Source organism: Protopterus annectens, chromosome 12.part0 (genome assembly GCF_019279795.1).
Source record: "Protopterus annectens isolate FY-2018-M chromosome 12.part0, PAN1.0, whole genome shotgun sequence".
NCBI classification, from domain to species: domain Eukaryota; kingdom Metazoa; phylum Chordata; order Ceratodontiformes; family Protopteridae; genus Protopterus; species Protopterus annectens.
Genome location: NC_056746.1, coordinates 452,579,722 through 452,598,658, shown reverse-complemented (window position 1 = coordinate 452,598,658; position 18,937 = coordinate 452,579,722). Strand labels below are relative to the sequence as shown.

Below are 18,937 nucleotides of genomic sequence, written 5' to 3'. Positions count from 1 at the left end.
CCTAGAGATGAGAGCTGTGCTCTTGGCATTACAGGCACTTCAGAATTCTCTTCCACTAGGAACGATTGCTATTCAGACAGACAGCATGTCAGTGGTCTGGTACATAAACAAGGAGGAACCAGCTCTTACTCAATTTGTCTAGAGGCACTCCGAGTGTGGGAATGGGCAACATCTTCCCAATGCTTTCTAATGGCAACGCTTGTCCTGGGGAGATCCAACATGATAGCAGACAGACTCAGCAGGGCAATACTCATGCCTCACGAGTGGTCCCTAAATCAAGAGATAGTGGAAAAGATTTTCTGAAAGTGAGGCCAGCCTTGCTACGACCTCTTTGCCACCTCCATAAACACCAAATGCAGCAACTACTTTGCCATAGACACTCCCTCCAGGGATGTTACCAAGGGATGCACTAGTTAATGATTGGCCGTCGGGACTTCTTTATGCTTTTCCCCCCTTCTCTCTCATACCCAGAGTAATTCAGAAAGCCAGGTCCTTGGGAAGCAGGCTGATTCTTCCCATTGCTCCATACTGGCCTCGTCAGATATGGCCTCATCTTCAGGAGGAACTGTGGATTCTGGACCCAGTTCCGGACCTTCTGACTCATTTGTCGGGATTGCACCACCCCTCCCTCCAGACCCTCAAGTTGACAGCTTGGCTGCCCCAGTTCCAAATAGTCAGGCTTCCTACTCTCACACCATCAGTAAAGCACATACTTATTTCCGTATACAAGTCCTCCACTAGAAAATTATATCTCAGTAAATGGAGGAGATTCTCTTATTGGGCTTCAGAAAGAAATCTTGACCCTTTTTCTGTGCCTATTAGCTCTATTTTGGATTTCCTGGCTGAATTGTTTCATAAAGGTTCCACTGCAGCTACTATCAAGGTTCATTTGGCTGCAAGTTTTCATGCAGGTTATGCAACTGCAAATTTGATGTCCCACAGATTATGCAGAGCATTTCTGAAGGGCACCTGCTTAGTAAGACCTTCCATCAAGGAACCCTCTTCCACCTTGGGACCTAAAGTTTGTACTCTGTCACCAGATCCATCCTCCATTTGAGCCCGCATCAACATCTGAGATCAAATTTTTATCATGAAAAACAATTTTACTGATTGGTATCACATCTGCCAGAAGAGTCTTTGAGCTTCAAGCTTTGTCAATCCATAAGGACAGGGTGTTTCTGCGAACTAATCCATCTTTCTTACCAAAAGTGTGCTCGGAAGCTAATCTTAATCAATCTATTGAGCTTCCAGTTTTTTTCCCCAATCTGGCAACAAGGCAGAATATGCACACTATCAATTGGACATGCAGACAACTTTGTCTGTCTTTACACAGAACTAAAGTTTTCAGGAAGTCTGATCAGCTGTTCATCTTTTTTTCAGAGGCTAAAAAAGGTGATCCTGTTTCAAAGGTCACACTTTCGAGATGGCTTTCAAATTGTATCACATTTATATGCACTTCTAACAATAGAAATCTCCCCTTTAAAGTCAAAGGTCACTCCACTACAGCGATTGCAACTTAATCTGCGTTTCAGGCTAGACTGTCACTAGATAATATTTGTGCTGCGACTACATGGGCCAAACCTCTTACCTTCATTACAAGGTAGATTATGGCCTCCAAGGACAAGGGCCTTTTTTGGTTCCACTGTCCTGAAAAATATACTCCCGTGAGCTGCCCAGGATATATGATGCTAGGGACGCTGTCCCAACCAGTAAGAATGAAGCAACATAGGACAACATAACATAAAGAAGTTATATACTTATAATGTTCCATGTTTGTTGCCCATCTTGCCTTCATTCTTACATCCCACCCTCCTTCCCCCAGCCTAGAGTTTCCGGAGGACTGAGAGGAATTTCTTTTCTTTTACCAAGGAAGTTTTCTGATTTTCACTTCCTCTCTGTAATGTCTTATAATGCTGTGTGCAAGTTTATACTGCTATAATTATCAGCAAACAAGATCTGAGGTAGCATACCAGTGTGTCATGGGATAGGGTGCTCAGCCACGAGCCAAGTGGAAGACTATGAGCTTTAGAATGTGGCCGAGTCTGAACCGAGGATCGGTTCCAAGCCCAACCAGTAAGAATGGAGGTAAACATGGACCGTAACGGTAAGTACATAACTTTTTTTCTTGGAATGACCCAGCCAGAGCCCAGATCTAAATCCAGTAGAACATCTGTGGGGTGAGATGCCCTTGCAATCTGACTGATTTGGAGCGTTTTTCCAAAGAAGAGTGGGCAAATATTGTCAAGTCAAGATCTGCCATGCTGAAAAACTCCTACCCAAGAAGACTGAAAGCTGTAATTAAATCAAAAGGTACTTCAACAAAGTATTAGTTTAAGGCTGTTCACATTTTTGCAACCAGCTTATCATACATTTTTTATTTTTTCCCCTAACACATTTGTTTGCTTTTTAATTGAATTGCTGTGGTTATAGGTCACATTCTAGGTGGGAAAAGTTTTGAAATGATTTATTGTGGTCTCATTTTTTATATCACAAAAACCTGGTGTTTTAACAGGGGTGTGTAAACTTTTTATATCCACTGTATGTGTGTCTAATATCTATATATATATATATATATATATATATATATATATATATATACATATATATATATACATATATATATATACATACATATATATACATATATACATATATATATATATATATATATATATATATATATATATATATATATATATAGGTTATATTTTATATATGGACCAAACAAAGGTGCAGTAGTGCTTATAAGAAACTGTAAAACCCAAAAAAGGCACTATACGTTGCGAGTCCAATACCTTCTTTATTGCAACAACAAATGAATTAAGCGCTTTCGTCAGTTAAAACTTGACTTCAGTGGCATCTACTTTGTTTGATGTAACTTATTTTTGAACAAAGTAAATCCATATATATGCATGCGTGCGTATGCTTGATACGTGTTTGTATGTATGTGAATATATATGATTTTTTTTTTTGCAAATTCTGTGTTCGGTGCCCTTCTTGACTGTCTTCACTTGGCTACATCCATTCTGTTTAACCTATTCACTCTCTTGCCTTGGCATGAAGATTGTACTCTTAAGCAGAAAGGATCAGGAGATCTAATGTCAATTTTCATTCATTCCTCAACAATTGGGTTCAGATCCGACTTGGCCGAATTGTTAGCTCATGGCCACTCAAAAGCTCTCAAGCTCCTCCCTTACCCATAGTGCCCTATCCCCTAACATACCTCAGATCTCATTTGCCATTTTAGCATTAGGACATGGTCACTGACTTTTCAAGCTAGCTAGTTGTTTTTTGAGAAGATCAGTAGAAATTTTCATGCTACTTGATAGTTTATTCGTAATGACCTTCATTTTTTGCCTTTTTATTATATTGATTCCTCCCTTTCCTACACTGTCTATTTCTCCTTGCCATAGTTGGTATGCTTTCTTTCCCTTTCTCAGTTTCTTTCTTACACTTCACGTGTATTCTTGAATACCATTGTTAGCATTTCTCTGTGTGTGCATATGTATGTATGTGTGTATATGTGTATATATATATATATATATATATATATATATATATATATATATATATATATATATATATATATATGTATATATATATGTGTGTATATGTGTGTGTATATATATATATATATGTGTATGTGTGTATATATATATATATATATATATACATGTGTATGTGTGTGTGTATATATATATATATATATATATATATATATATATATATATATATATATATATATATACATGTGTATGTGTATATATATATATATATATATATATATATATATATATATATATATATATATATATGTATATATACATGTGTATGTGTATAGATATATATATATGTGTGTATATATATATATATATATATGTTTGTGTGTGTATATATATCTATATATCTATATATATATCTATATATATATCTATATATATATATATATATATATATATATATATATATATATATATATATATATATATATATATACATATATATTAGCACTAAAAACTGTTCTCAGAGATAAGAAGATCAGGAATACAAATGACTAAAACACTTCTTAATATAAAAGAACGATGAAGGAGCCAATAGCTAAGCTTTCGTCCTTTTAATAGTATCAAGAACTTTATCAAACAACAGTAAGACGAAAACCACAGTATATATACCCTAGTGGGTGTTACCAAAAAAGAGTAGACTACTGAAACCAGGCAGTATATAAATAATGTAAATTTCAGAGCCAATAAAATACTGGGTGAGCAGTGTTTACATAAACAAGAGCTGTAGCAGTACAACTACTGAAGCAAAAGCAAATGTTAATATATGCTTAAACATAAAAGTTAAATAACTAAAAGATTACATATCATCTAAGAACATATTTTGAAGGACCTTTTTTGAAAAACATTATAAAAAGCAGTCTCTCAATAATAAGACAGTGTTTGAGTAAAGGGAAACTTTAGCGTTGCCACCTAAGAACACATTTAATATTTAGGCTTTCATTCAAACCAGGCGGTGCATCTGAATTGAATCTAAGCTGCCAACTTAATTCTTTTACTTCAAGTAGTGTATTGATGTCACCAAAGAAGGAATCTATCTTCTGTAATATAAGAAAAGTGTAACTTGCAAAATTATCACATAATAAACTATGCTTAGCAAAGGCATTTTTAGAATCATGCCTTCTAATTGCTGCCAAATGTTCTTTTATTCTAGCAGAAAACATTCTAGAGGTTTTGCCAATATAGAATGCAGGACAAGAATTGCACACTGCTGCATAAATAACATTTATAGATTTGCAATCTAAATGTCTATGAAACTGGATTCTGAAATTATTGTGTTTAAAGACATAAGCACTGCCCTTGAAAATGTATGGACAAGTGACACAAATGCCACAAGGAAACATACCAACTGTATTGTCTGAAGAAGTGGAAGCATCTAAAATAAAGTGAGAGTCTCTGTTATCAAAAGCTGTTCTAAGAGACTTGGTTCTCTTGTGTAAAAAAACTGGAGTCATTCCTAATTTATTAGACACCTCTTGACTATTTGTCAAAATATCCCAGTTATTGAGAATAATATTCCTAATGGGAACAGCATCCCTACAAATAGGGATAGGAAAAGCAACTGACCAGTCTCGTACAGGGGTCTCAGGAGAGGGAGATACTATACTGGATGAGGGAATATTATTGGGATCTGAAGGAACAGTACCAAGCAAGGAATTTGTAACAGACGGGGAAGGAGCTACAAGTTCTGTGCGTCTTCTAGGTGTAAAGCCCTTAGAAATAATGGGGGGAAATTTAGATGCCCTGGCCTCAGAAACTTCAGTAATGATCCTATCTAGTAGAAGTGGAGGGTAATTTCTTTCCACCAGCAACAATTTTAGGATATTGCATTCAGTAACAAAGTTAACATCATCACTAACAAGATGGGAAATACAAATAAACTGACCTCTTGCCATATTGACTTTCATGAACCGAGGATGCATACTAGTGAAATCTAAGTAGTTGTCTTTTTTCTATGAATAGTGGACTTCCATAACAAATTGGAGGAATCTAAAGAAATGCAAGTATCCAGAAAATCAGCTTGTTTTCCACAGGAAGCAAGTTTGAATTTAAGGAAAGGGATAGAGTCAGCAATAGAGTTAAGAAAGTTATGCAAGTTAGATTCACCACCTTCCCACACAAAAAACACATCATCTGTGTATCTTCTATAAGTTTTAACAAATTTAAAATCAGGTAGATGTACAAGGGAATTCATTTCCCAAGCTGCCAAAACCAAATTAGCAAAGGCAGGGGCCGTCTTTGACCCCATAGCCACTCCACGGACTTGTTGGTAAATTACTTCATTAAAATGAAAAATGTTTCCTTCAAGTACTAGGGAAACCAAAGTGCAAATAGTAGATATACTGTTTTGACTAACTGTAGATTGTGTTAAATACGACTGTAAAAATTCAATACCTTCCTTGTGTGGAATATTTGTATAGAGAGCCTCTATACCAAGCGTGACTAACAAACTATCAGAGGAAGTGGGAGGGTGCTGAAAAAGTAAATTAAGGAAGTCCTATGAGTCACGTAAATAAAACGGAGACCTTTGCACTATGGGATTCAAAGTCCGGTCCAAGAATTCTGAGACTTTTTCAGTCTTTGTTTTATGATTAGAGACAATATGACGGAAAGGCGGGTTAGTTTGATCCTTGTGTAATTTAGGGATACCAAAGAATTTCCCTAGTTGTGGGTACTGTACTTGCATGAATTCTGCTTCATCTGAGGAAATCTGTTGTTTGGTAAGTGATTTAAGAGTTCTATCTATCTTTTTAAAGGCACGGTTTACATCTGACATCTGTACAGGTAAGTAGTACTCACTGTTCTTGAGATCATCTTCCAAGGTGTTAACATAACGTTGATGTTCCATAAGGACTACACCTGTGCCTTTGTCCGCAGACATGATTCTGAGGGACTTATCTTTTTTTAGATTATTAAGCTCCATGACTTCTGCTGTGGAAAGGTTAAACCATTTGTAAGGATTATTGGTATTAAGTAGGTGTCTGAAGTCTCTGTCAAACAACTTTCAAGAAGATTTGTAAGGTGTTATTGAGAGGTGGGTTGAAGATGCTGTGTTTGAATGGAAGATTGAGGTTAACATTAACGAAATTACTGTCCAAATCAGAATCTTTGTCACAGATCAGCTTTAGGTTGAGCTTCCTAAGATAGAGGAGCAAATCATTAGTCAAAACAGAATATCTACTATTTGCACTTTGGTTTCCCTAGTACTTGAAGGAAACTTTTTTCATTTTAATGAAGTAATTTACCAACAAGTCCGTGGAGTGGTGAACAGAATCCCGGTCCATGTGAGACAGAGCACCTCACTGGCTCTGTTCAAGAGGAATCTTGACCAATGGATGGGAGATCGCAGGTATACCCCAGGGATTACCTCAGTGTCACTGCTTGACAGAGGCACAGCAAAACAATGGGCATAGTATCCTTCAAACTAAAGGGGTGGCGAAAGCCACAAAACTCTGGGCTAGGCTTATAAATGCCCTTGGGCAGATAGCCTAGTATGAACCTATGATTGTCCACCTGTGGAGGATAATTTATCCCTGCACCAGAGAACCCGGCTAGACGATACAAAAAGTCATGGGTATAGAGGATGATTTCCAAAGGTTATACAATTACTTTTTCCTTACCACCTCCACTACTTTGCGAATTTCCTGATGTTCCACCCAGTCAGACAAAAGCAGCAGCTCTAGAAATATAAAAGCTGCTAGAAAAGAATGTCATCCAAGAGGTCCCACCAGACCAGACCTTTTTATTGCCAAAGAAAACAGGGAGCTAGACTTATTTTATATCTCAGCAGTCTGAACAAATCAGTTAAGTGCACCAAGTTCTGAATGGTCACGATTCAGTCCATTCTGCCCTTTTTGGGCAAGAATGATTGGATGTGCTCAGTAGACCTTCAGGATGCACACTATCATATAAAAATTAACAGACAATCCAGAAGGTATCTACACTTCTGGCTGGGAGCCAGTCGTAACCAGTTCAGAGCACTACCTTCACCCCCCAGGGTGTTCAGCAAATGCATGGCAGTAGTAGCAGCTCACTTGAGACAGCAAGGATTCCAAGTGTTTTCGTATTTGGACGACTGTCTCATTACCGCCTGAACCAGGCATCCACCTATCAGAGCTCGAGACCAGGTACTCCAAACTTGCCCCAGTCTAGGGATTACCATAAATTAAAACAAGTCTCAGTTAGAACAGACTCAAACACTGGATTCATAGGAATGATTTTCAACACTGTGTCAGTGACTGCCTTGCTTCCTCTCTCAAGAGTACAGACTATCAGATTCCAGTTCAGAAAGGTTTTTCACAATTCCACTGTCTCAGCCTGACTGATCCTATAAGCCTTGGGGTCAATGTCTGCAGCTGTAGTTCTAGTTCCCTTAGCAAGATTTCGCATGAGAATTATTCAGTGGATGTTAGCAACGCAGTGGTCTATTATTTATCACCAAATGTCTGCCCAAAAAAAGGATTACCCAGGCATGCAGAAAATACCTTTGGTGGTGGATTTGATCAGATCAGGTTTTGCAAGGCCATCCCATCATTCTCCCTCAGCCCAAGGCCATAGTGACAACGGATGATTCCCGGATTCTGGGGCATCTTCTGAGGAAAACAGTCAAAGGCACTTGGTCCATCAAGAGGCCAACATGCATATCAGTGGCCTGTAAATAAAAGCGGTGCTCTTAACATTACAGGCCTTCCAAGCCTCTCTCCCTTCCAGGACAGATGTGATTCAGACCAACCATATGTCAGTGGTTTGGTACATCAACAAACATGGAGGGACCAGAACATACCACTTGTGTCGAGAAGCTCTGAGTGTGTGGCAATGGGCGATCAAATCCAGTCGATTTCTGATGTACGCACATTCCAGGAAGTCCAACATGAGAGCAGAAAAATTGAAGAGGTCCATTCTGCTACCTTACGTGTGGTCTCTCAGTATGAAGGTTGCAGAAATTATTTTTCACCAGTGGGGCCAGCCTTGCTGTGACCTCTTTGCATCTCCCCAAAACAAGTGCAGCAGCTTTCTTACCGTAATCTCCAGTCCAAGGGACTCACCAAGAGACTCTGTACTCCACAGTTGCACCCCCAGTCTCCTCTAACTCTCTTGATACCTAAATTTATGCAGAAAGCATTCCGGTTGAAGAGCAAAGTTGTCCCTATTGCACTTTACTGGCCTCGGCAGATTTAGTTCCCCTTTCTTTGGTCTCATCTAGTCTACCAACCTTGGATACTGCATCCAATTCCAGACCTCCTGTCTTAGCAGACATAATTCACATGGATATTGCAAACCTAAAGCTGATAGCATGGATTCTCCACTTATGTTAATAGCTAGACAACATACGCTGTCTTCTCCTGTCCGTCATATACTTCTGTCTTCTCACAAAACTTCTACAAGAAAACTTTACAGAAGTAAATAGAGAAGGTTTATTGTTTGAGCACATCAGAAAAAGATTGGCCCCATTTCAGCTCCAGTACATAGCGCCCTTGACTTTTTGGCAAAAACTTTCAACGAAGGAGCTAGCTCATCAACTGTTAGTCCAACTAGCTGCCATATCTAATTTTCACATAGAAAATGAGAACTCCACCCTGGCTTCATCAAAATTTTGTAAGGCCTTCTTGAATGGTAACCTTATTTTGAGACCTCCTTATAAGGATTCAGCTCCTCTATGGGAATTAAATGTAGTACTATAGACCTTAAATTCCCCATTTGAACCAGCAACCAAGTGTGATCTGATGTTTCTGACCTGGAAGACTATATTTTTGGTAGCAATCACCTCTTCCAGAAGGATGTCAGAATTCCAAGCATTGTCTTCCAAACCTCCCTACTTGATTTTTCATAAGGATAAGGTGGCATTACGAACCAATCCTTCTTTCCTTCTTAAGGTGGTGTCAGAATCAAACATCAAAAGTCCATTAATATGACAGTTTTCTTTTCAAATTTCACAAAGGTGATTGTTGCACTTATTGGATGTTCTCTTACAATTATGTTTCTACTTGCATAGAATGAAGGACATCAGAGAAACAGATCAATTATTTGTTTCCTTTGCAGATTCCAAATTGGATAAGCCAGTTATAAAGATAACTCTTGCAAGATGGCTTACGGATTGTATGTCATTTGTCTACAAGTTGTCACTGTGCTTACCAAAACCTTTAAGATCCCATTCAACCAGGTCCATAGAAACATCTTCAGTATTTTTATCTAGGGCTTCCATGGATGATGTGTGTGCAGCTGTAACTTGGGCTAATACTTGTACTTTTATTACTCATTTGGATTTGGATCTGGTCTTGAGAGGAAGAGCAGCCTTTGGCTCAACTGTGTTCAGGAATATCCTTCTGTCCAACTGGGGATTTTAGGTAGCTGGGGGACTCTTGTCCCAACTGTTGAGGAATGAATGAATGAAAATTGACAACTTCAGAAAAGAAGTTATATACTCACAGTAATGTTCCATCTGTCTTGTCCATTTTCATTCTTCCTCAACTCCCATCCCAACAACCCCCTACCTTTTCCATCTAATGTCTCCTGGAAGAGTGAGAGTTTAAGGACACCACTGTTTCTAATGTTACACTCCAGATATTGTTTTCCTTTAATAAGATAATTAGAAAAATGTTTCTTGAAATTATATAAACCAGCAAAGAAGATCTGAGGTATGTTACAGGACAGGGCATTATGGGTAAGGGAGGAGCTCAAGAGTTTTTGAGTGGCCATGAGTTAAAATTATTGCAGAGTTGGATCTGAACCCAGCTGTTGAGGAAGAATGAAAGTGGACAACAAAGATGGAATGTTATGGTGAGTACATAACTTCTTTTATTCCCTTATGACTCTTGTTTTTTTTTTCTGTGCATGTGACCGCACTCATCCATAGGGAAAGTTGTACAATGGGCCGATTCAAGTGATGTCTGTCACTTGTGTGAGTGTGGTAACTTCAGAGACCCTGCCTCGCCTCTGTAACATGTATGTCTTTGCATTTCCTGGTCTTCACTAAGGAATATTAGAAGGATCATGCATTTCATGCTTGCTCAGCCAACTCTCCTGTTGAGAAATGTAAATGGTCACTGCCTTGTCATTTCTCTTGCTTCTGGTGTGATTTCTCCTGTACTCAGACTGCTACTAAAACTCAGCTTTCCTGTGTCATAGTCAGGACTTTTGTATCCCCTTATACTACTGAGCTGGGTACGGGAAGAATTTGGAAAAAAAAAAAAACTGAAAGAGAAAGGCAAGACTGTTCACACTACTCAAAAGTGGTATTAAGTTGAACAGTTCAACAGAATACAGTTTTTAAAAAAAAAAACATTGAAGAGGCAGCAGAGGCTGAAACAAGTAATTTAGCAGGAAATGTCTTAGATTACAGGATTGAATTCAGAACCTTTCCTGTTCTTCTATAGGGTTGTCTCATACCACCAGCCTTAATGGACAGTAACAGGGCCCTTCTTAAACAAATACTCTGTTCTACTATGAAATGGTTCTACCAGTTGACTAGGGAAAATGATTTTGCTATAGACTTTTAGTACCTCAGAATGCAGGACTGTGGAGACCCAGTCTGGATTTCTCCAAACAAAGTACATTTTTGCTGGCTAAAAAAAAAAAAAGTCCAAGATGTTAATCATTCAGCCTGTCTGTCTTAAGTTGTTATATGATTCCCTAATGGTCATCCTACTGTAGATATGGGGGAATGCCTGGTTGCACATCCCAGTCTACAAGAAGCATAAGAAAATCCTGAGATATATGGCAGATGCACAGCGCTTTTAGTTTCCATTCTTGTTCATTGGGCTGTCCATGGTCTCAAAGTAATTTCATAGTTATTTAGCTGCATTGTTTATACACCTTAAAGGCAAAGGCATCCATAGTTACCATTACCTGAATTGTTGTCTGATCCAGGCCAAATGGCAGGAAAAAAACTTTCCAAAGCCTTAGACTACACCAAAAATGCTTAATAAATCCAGGCATCTCTGAATTATTACCAGAAACTATACTGTGTACTTCTGGGAGCCTTGCAAGGTGCAGCCTAATTTCCTCCACTAAAGAAGAGTTCCATGATTTTTTTTTTTTTTTTTTTTTGCTCTCAGGCAGCTGAGAAAAGCATCTTTATCATTAGTGGCTTTTCTGGAAGCTCTGGGAATTGTTAGCCACTTTCCTTATGGTTCTGTTGGCCAGACAACACACAAGGAAAGTCCAGTGGTATTGAACAAGTCTGTGGTGTCAGCACATCCACCCATTAGAAAGAATGTTATCACTCATTCCCGACAGCCCTAAGGAATTCACATGGTGGACATCCAAGATGTTAGCCATCACTGGGATGCCATTTGTGTATCAGAAGGAGACTCATACATGACAACCAATGCATCAGAGTTATCTTGGTTGATTCAGATCCCTGAAGGTCCAGGCAAGGTTTAACAATTTGTATTAAAGATATTGGATATTATTTATGCTGTCTATTTTCTTCATACCTATCCAGAGGTCGGAAGTTTTCAGGGTGATCACAGACACATTGTTGTGTGGTATGTCAAAATACATGTGGCTTATACTTAAATCCACTGTGCAGTCTGGCCACAGTAGCAGAGAGCCTGGAGGTCGAGCAAAACTTTCTTCTTCAGATCTATTAAATCTCTTCAACTTAAAATTCTTTACTAGACCAACTGAACAATCTGATAGCCAGACCTGACTAGCAAAGTTGAGACTTGAAGCTTTTCAGAAGTTAAACATAGCATGCAAAATACCCCAGAGATCTGTTTTCCATCTCATCAGAACCACCAGACCCCATACATTTTCACTAGATACACTAGCAAGGGAGCCCTGGTAATGCATGCATTTTTAATTACATGGAACTGAAGTCTTCCTTAGTCATCTCCCTTCCTTGTTATCTCTAGATTATTCCAAAGACAAGATCGAATGATCCTAACCTTACTTTGGTGCCCCCTTCACCAAACAGTATTGGTTTAAATGAGGGAGCTGAGCAGAGAATGATATTTGATTTTTCCCTGCGTCTCACAAATTAGTTACCTAGCATGAGAAAGTGGTGATGCTCCCAAACTTTAAAAAAAAAAATCAAAAGTCAGCAGTGTGGAAGTTAGTATGCTAATCCTCCAGTGGGCATTTTTTCCCTTAGAGGTGCTTTATATACTAAAAGTGGCTGAGAAAATAGTTGTGAAGAAATAGGTCTTTAGCCTAGTAGGTAAGACTTTCACATTGGTGTAAGGGGTGTGGCATATATCCCAGGGTAGCCTGTGTTAAACAGGCCCCACTCTCCTTAACAAGCCTATTTGATCAGGGCTTATCTTATGCTTCAATCACAATGTACCTTTTATTTTGTCTTGCTTGCTCTTAGAGCCTCATAGGCATCTATCCCAATAGTCAAGCAGTTTAAGGAGCCTGTATTTGAGACCCCATGGAGCCCACTGCCCCCCCTGTGAGATCTGCAATAGAAAAACTGACTCTTCCTCCATTTGACCAGCTCAGCAACAACAAAATGTTTGTCTTGGGAAACTCCACATGTGGTATCTGAGAACTTAAGAGCCACAGACTTTAATGTATAAAAACTGTTGTGAGGTGTACATTAATATTAGGCATAGTTAACCCCACCCAGAGAAAGATGCTGCAGTGAAGGAAAACATGGACTGAAATGGGATAGTGGATGAACTTGAATCATTGAGTAACATGAGGGGTCCCCTCATATATTAGCTGACATGGTAAGAATGCATCTATTATGTTTTATTGCATACATTTTGCATTAGAAAAAAGGGTATTTATGATGTGCATCTCTAACCAGCTGTTTTCTCTTCCTAGATGAGTGGAGTTTGGAATGACCTAAAACCAAAACTTAACTGTCTGTCTGTAGGACCCAATGGAATGCCATCTCCCCCTTTGACTCCACAGCAAGCAGACTGGCAGAACACTCCAGCCTCCTTCTTTTCCAGTTAAACAGGCCATTATTCTCATAATACAGTCAGAAGGACTAATAAAAGAGGCATATCAAGGCTGTGTACAAAAGAGCATAACGAGCCTTCGAACTACAAACTCACTCCTAGCCTTGTGATTTTGGGTTCTGGCTGTGCATTGGACTAAAGTCTGACCAAACTAACATGACATGAACATTTTCTGCACAAAAATGCAAGTATTTTCATCTGTCCTTAATGTGACAGTAGTGTCTGTAATTTACTAAGTGATTTGATCTGATGTTGTCCCTTTTCTTTCTTCCTCACCGATGGGTTCGGATCCAACTCAGCTGCATACAAAAGACTTTGGATCCAATTCTGGAGCTCCTCCATCAGCCCATAATGCTGTATTCTCTCCCTAACTCCTCAGATCTCATTAGTTGCCTTCGTGGTAGGACAGAGGTTCATTTTCAAGCTTGTAAGCAATATTTTTTGTCTAGTATTCTTTCAAATTTTTGGCTAAAATTTTTCCTCTTCTACTCTTAAGAGTTAATAACTGCTTCTTCCCTCCCTTTGTAGCTGTCACTGGCGTCAGGGTTTTTATTTTCTTGTTCTCCTGTAGTTTTTTTTCTGATATTCTTGGTACTATTATTGGTACTTTCCTTTTCATTATTCTTATTCCTTTTTAGGTTTTTCTTTTCTTTCCTAGGCGCTGTCTCTCTCACTTTATATTTATATCTACATATCTGTGTATGTGTATGTGTGTGTGTGTGTATATATATATATATATATATATATATATATATATATATATATGTATATATATATATATATATATATATATATATATATTTATTTATTACATTGTTAACCTTTTCTTCTTAGGTTACACTGCTTGTTTTTCTCTCATTACAGTGTCTAAGAAACCTACTGGTTTCAAGAAGTACACTTCTTTTTGGCATAATATCCCTAACTGTGATGCCTACAAGAAGTGCATTTATTGCCTGGGAGCTGACCATGTTAATTCGTCTTGTGCCATTTGCACCACCTTCAACCAAAGGGCTTTGTCGGATAGGACCAGTAAATTAGTACTAAAAGGCTTGTTCCCTGCTTTTTCTGGGGCTCAAACCCCCTCCAAAGCACTTCCAATTTCCTCTGACTCCAGGAAACGGGCTCTTCAAAAGTCCCTGAGGTCTTCTTCGGCGCCACTAGAGAAGGTGAGGAAGATTTCACATCTGGCCACCTTGGATCAGAAGTCTGTTGGGCTGTCCTCAAATCTGACAGGCTCAGCTCCTATTGTGATCTTCCCTTTACCTTCTACCTCCTCCTTAGATCCAACAGGCTGAAGCCATACTCTGGAGTACACTTTGAAACCTGTCTCTCCAGCTGTATCTACCCATCTCTTTCAGACACACAGGAAACACTCCATACCAGCGTCCACAGTGTCTTCCAGGTCTTTGAGGAGTGTGACAGAGGCAGATGTGGGCAGGAGGATGAGAAAATTTCTCAGGACTCAGATCCAGATGGCTGTCCTGCCAGCTCCATCCCCTCATGTATCCATTGAGTGCACCTGCAAAGCCCATTCTTTTTCCTTCATCGATCCAACCAGTGATTGTGGAGTCTCAGGATACAAGGTCCCCAAGAGGTTCGGAGTTGGATCCAAGGAAAGTACCTTCTTTGATTCTGACTGTATCCCTGACCAGTTCTGCTTTGATATCCTTAGAGCAGAGTGGGTCTGGGATCCGAGGGGTTGGGTTCGGCCCTGACTTTGTTGGCTCAGTCCTTTCCCCCTGGAGCTTTGGCCCTGGACAGCTCGGATCCAGTTCTCTGCATGAAACTCTGATCTGGGGGTGGCCCCGACCTTCCCTCCTTGGATACTTCGGCTCCAAGGAGGAGGGGAGAGGTTTCCCCGGTCCATCAGCTTTCAAGGTGGTAGAAAGGGCTTTCTCTTTCCATAGAGAACCTTCCTCTCTGATCTTGGATCTTAATCCTTGCCCCTCACTGGGTCCAAGCTCTGAGCCCATCAGACCTATTCCACAAGGATAGCTAGTAGCTAGTTCCAGGAAGTCTCCAGACAGGTTCCCTAGAGGAATTTCTCCCCTCTTCTGATACATTTCCCAAGCACCCAATGGAAGAGAGGAGAGACAGAGTCGCCCATGGAGGTCTTTCACAGAAGACACCGATTTTGATGAGGGAGAAGGATCCCTCAGATTGCCAACCGATGACATCTCCTTTGGAGATATCCTTGAATTCCTCAAACAGTAGGGGGGGGTCTGGTGTTCTCATCCTCCTTCTTCTGAAGAATCAGTATTTCTGGAGGCTTTTGTAGCTCGGCCATCTACTTCTTGGGTGATTTTCCCGCCGGTCTTGGTAGGAACCAGACACTGTTGATCCTGTCCCCAAGCACCCGGACAAATTTTTGGTCCCTCCTGCTGATAGACCCCACTGGAGCAAGGGAGTCCTGGTTGATGCTATAGTGATGGCAACAACCATCATGAAGGAGCTAGCCGAATAAAGCTCCTCTTTCTGTGCGCCAAACGGGGATTCCATAAAATGGACAGATTTGGAAACGGAGTAATATAATAGCTATGTTCGAGCTGAGGTTGATAAACTATCTGGCACATTTTACTTGGCTAGAGAGAGAGATTTGACGAAAGGACTATCAAATGCTCTGTTGGAGTTCATGTCTGCTGAGGATCTGAAAAAGATTTCTTCACAGCTGGCCAGTCTACTGTCCACTTGTAATGCATCGATGAGGCTCATCTCCCACACAGAGGAGGGTGCCTCAAGAGCTGTTGGTTCAGGTATAGCCATAAGGAGACATGCTTGGATGAGGCTGTGACTTTTAGGAACCCTTCAAGACGTCCTTTGTCACTGCCCCCTTTGGTCACTCTTCCTTGTTCGGGCCATCAGTTAAAGACACGCTCTCCCACAGAAAACAAGAAGGAAAGACTCTGTCTACCAAAGGAATTAAGTTTTCTACCCCTTAACGGACTTTCTCTAGAAGCCAATAAGGTGGTAAAAAGATGTAGTTACAAAAATATCAGGGTCCTTTCCAGCATTTGAGCAGGGATAATTGTTACAGAGGCAGAGGAGGAAACTTCAATGAAAAAGATTCCTTCTCTGTTAAGCTGTATCTGCACTCCTGAAGCATTGCCCTGACTGTCCACCTCAGGAGGCAGTCAGGGGTCACTTTTCTTTGCACCTAGACACCTGGAAAGAAATTACAAAAAAATGAATGGGTGCTAAGAATCATATCCAGAGGTTACTACATACCATTTTCCCTTACTCCTCCTCCTGTTCAAAAAAGGAAACTTCTGGACATTCCACCGAGTCAGATGGAAGATGCAGGTCTAGAAGTACAAAAGTTGCTCCAGAAAGAGTCATCCAAGAGGTCCCCCCAACCAGATAAGATTCAGAACCTACTCCCGCTTCTTTTTAGTGCCAAAGAAAACAGAGGACCTAAGACCCATTTTGGATTTAAGCAACTTAAGTCAGTATGTAAATAATACAAAGTTCCAAATGGGCATGTTTCAGTTCATTCTGCCTCTTCTGCTCAAGAACGATTGGATGTGCTCTTGATCTCCAGGATGTGTACCATCACACAAAAATGGACAGGCAATTCAAAAGACATGTACGCTTTTGGTTGGGAGCCAGTCATTACCAATTCAAAGTACTGCCCTTTGGACTCGCCACATCCCCCAGAGTGTTTACCAAATGCATGGCAGTAGTAGCAGCTCACTTGAGACTCAAGGGAATTCCAGGTGTTTCCATATCTCGACAATTGGCTCCTCAATGCCCCAACCAAACATCAACTTCTACAAGCCAGGAACTACTTATTCCATGTTTCCACCACCTTGGGCATCTTGATAAACCATACCAAGTCAAACCTAGTCCTAGTACAGACCCTAGAATTTATAGAAACCCTCTTGAATACTACAAATCGGGTGGCGTCCTTACCTTACCTCTACATTGCATCACATCACATCCCTGAGATTTCACGTTTGTGCCATTCTATCCCACCCATCTCCTCCAGCACATTTAATACTGCAAGCTCTGGGGTCAGTGCCAGCTGCCATACTTCAAGTCTCTCTAGCAAGGTTCTTTATGTGAATCCTTCAGTGGACATTGGCGGTACAGTGGTCCATACTTTACCAGCCCCTGTCATTTCCCATAAGACTCACCCCAATCTGCAAACTTCATATTTGCAGGTGGCTTCACTCTGACCTGTTTCTGGGCAGGTCCTTTACACTTTCACCCCCAGTTGCCACTGTGACCACAGACACTTCCAACTAGAGTGTGGGGGGGCATTTCTTGGGAAAGATTGTCCAATGCACATGGTCCCCTCTGGAGACCAAGTTGCATATCAACATTCTAGAGATGAGAGCAGTCCTTATAGTGTTACAAGAATTTCAGGATGTTCTACATCTAGGGATGATTGTAGTTCAGACAAACATGTCAGTTGTCTGGTATATCAGCAACCAAGATGGAACCTGATTTTACCTCCTGTTCAGAGAGGCCATGAGGGTTTGGGAATAGGCAATACCTTCAGACTGCTTTTTCATTGCAACACACATCCCAGTGAAAACCAAGGAACTAGCAGACAAGCTCAGTAGGTACAATTCTGATGCCTCACAAGTGATCTCTCAATCAATCTGTAGCTAACATGATCTTTAGCTGCTGGGGCCAGCCTTGCAGCAATCTATTTGCCTCACCCCCCAACAGCAAGTGCAACAAGTATTTCTCTCTGATCCCCCCTCTGGGGAAGTCGCCAAGAGATGCTCTGATTCTTGATTGGTCCCCAGATCTCCTATATGCTTACCCTCCTCTTCCTCTGGTTCCAAAGTTCTTACAGAATGTAAGCAGGCTAAAGAGCTCTGTCATCCTCTTTGGGATGCATGGCTAGGCTTAAAAAGGCCCTTGTGGTCATTAGCATAGTAAACAACTATTAACCTATTGCCCCCTTCTGGCCTCGGCAGGTATGGTTCCCCTTCCTGTAGTCTCACTTGAGCTATCCACTGGAACCCACTCGGGATCTCTTGTCACACCCATTGAGAATTCAATGCCCCAAATCTCCAAGCACTCTTAACTGCATGGTTTATCCACTTCCAGTAATAGACGGTCCAGGCTTGCTTCCACAGTTTGTGAGATTATCTTGGCCTCCCAGAAGGTTTCTACCAAGAAAGTCTACAGAAGCAAATGGAAAAGATTTTCTGTTTGGGCTTCCAGCCTGAATATGGACCCTTTTTCAGCACCTATTTTAGTCACTCCTCTCTTCCTATCATCTCTTTCTGAAGGAGGAGCTAGCTTTTCTACCATTAAGCTTCAGATGGCAACGATCTCTAATTTCCGTTCTGGACATAAATCCCTTACTCTGGCTACGTCCAGGTTGTGTGAGGCCTACATGAAGGGAGCCTTTCTTCTAAGATCCCCAGTAAAAGACCCCTCTCCTCCTTGGACCTTACTATGGTTCTTCAGGGCTTAACTCAGAAAACCTTTGAATCAGCAGACAAATGC

General features: G+C 40.4%; 1 protein-coding gene across 4 annotated transcripts in view; it reads left to right on the top strand.

The window, feature by feature from the left end:
* The window catches only part of SNX8 (sorting nexin 8), a 1,131,155-nt gene extending 1,116,955 nt beyond the window's left edge, over positions 1–14,200 (top strand). For all 4 annotated transcript variants that reach the window (XM_044089560.1, XM_044089557.1, XM_044089558.1 and 1 more), the window contains one exon: positions 13,332–14,200. In XM_044089560.1, coding sequence (XP_043945495.1) covers positions 13,332–13,466 — 135 coding nt within the window. In that variant the 3' untranslated portion in view covers positions 13,467–14,200. The remainder of the gene's footprint in view (positions 1–13,331) is intronic.
* Positions 14,201–18,937: the final 4,737 nt, after the last annotated feature.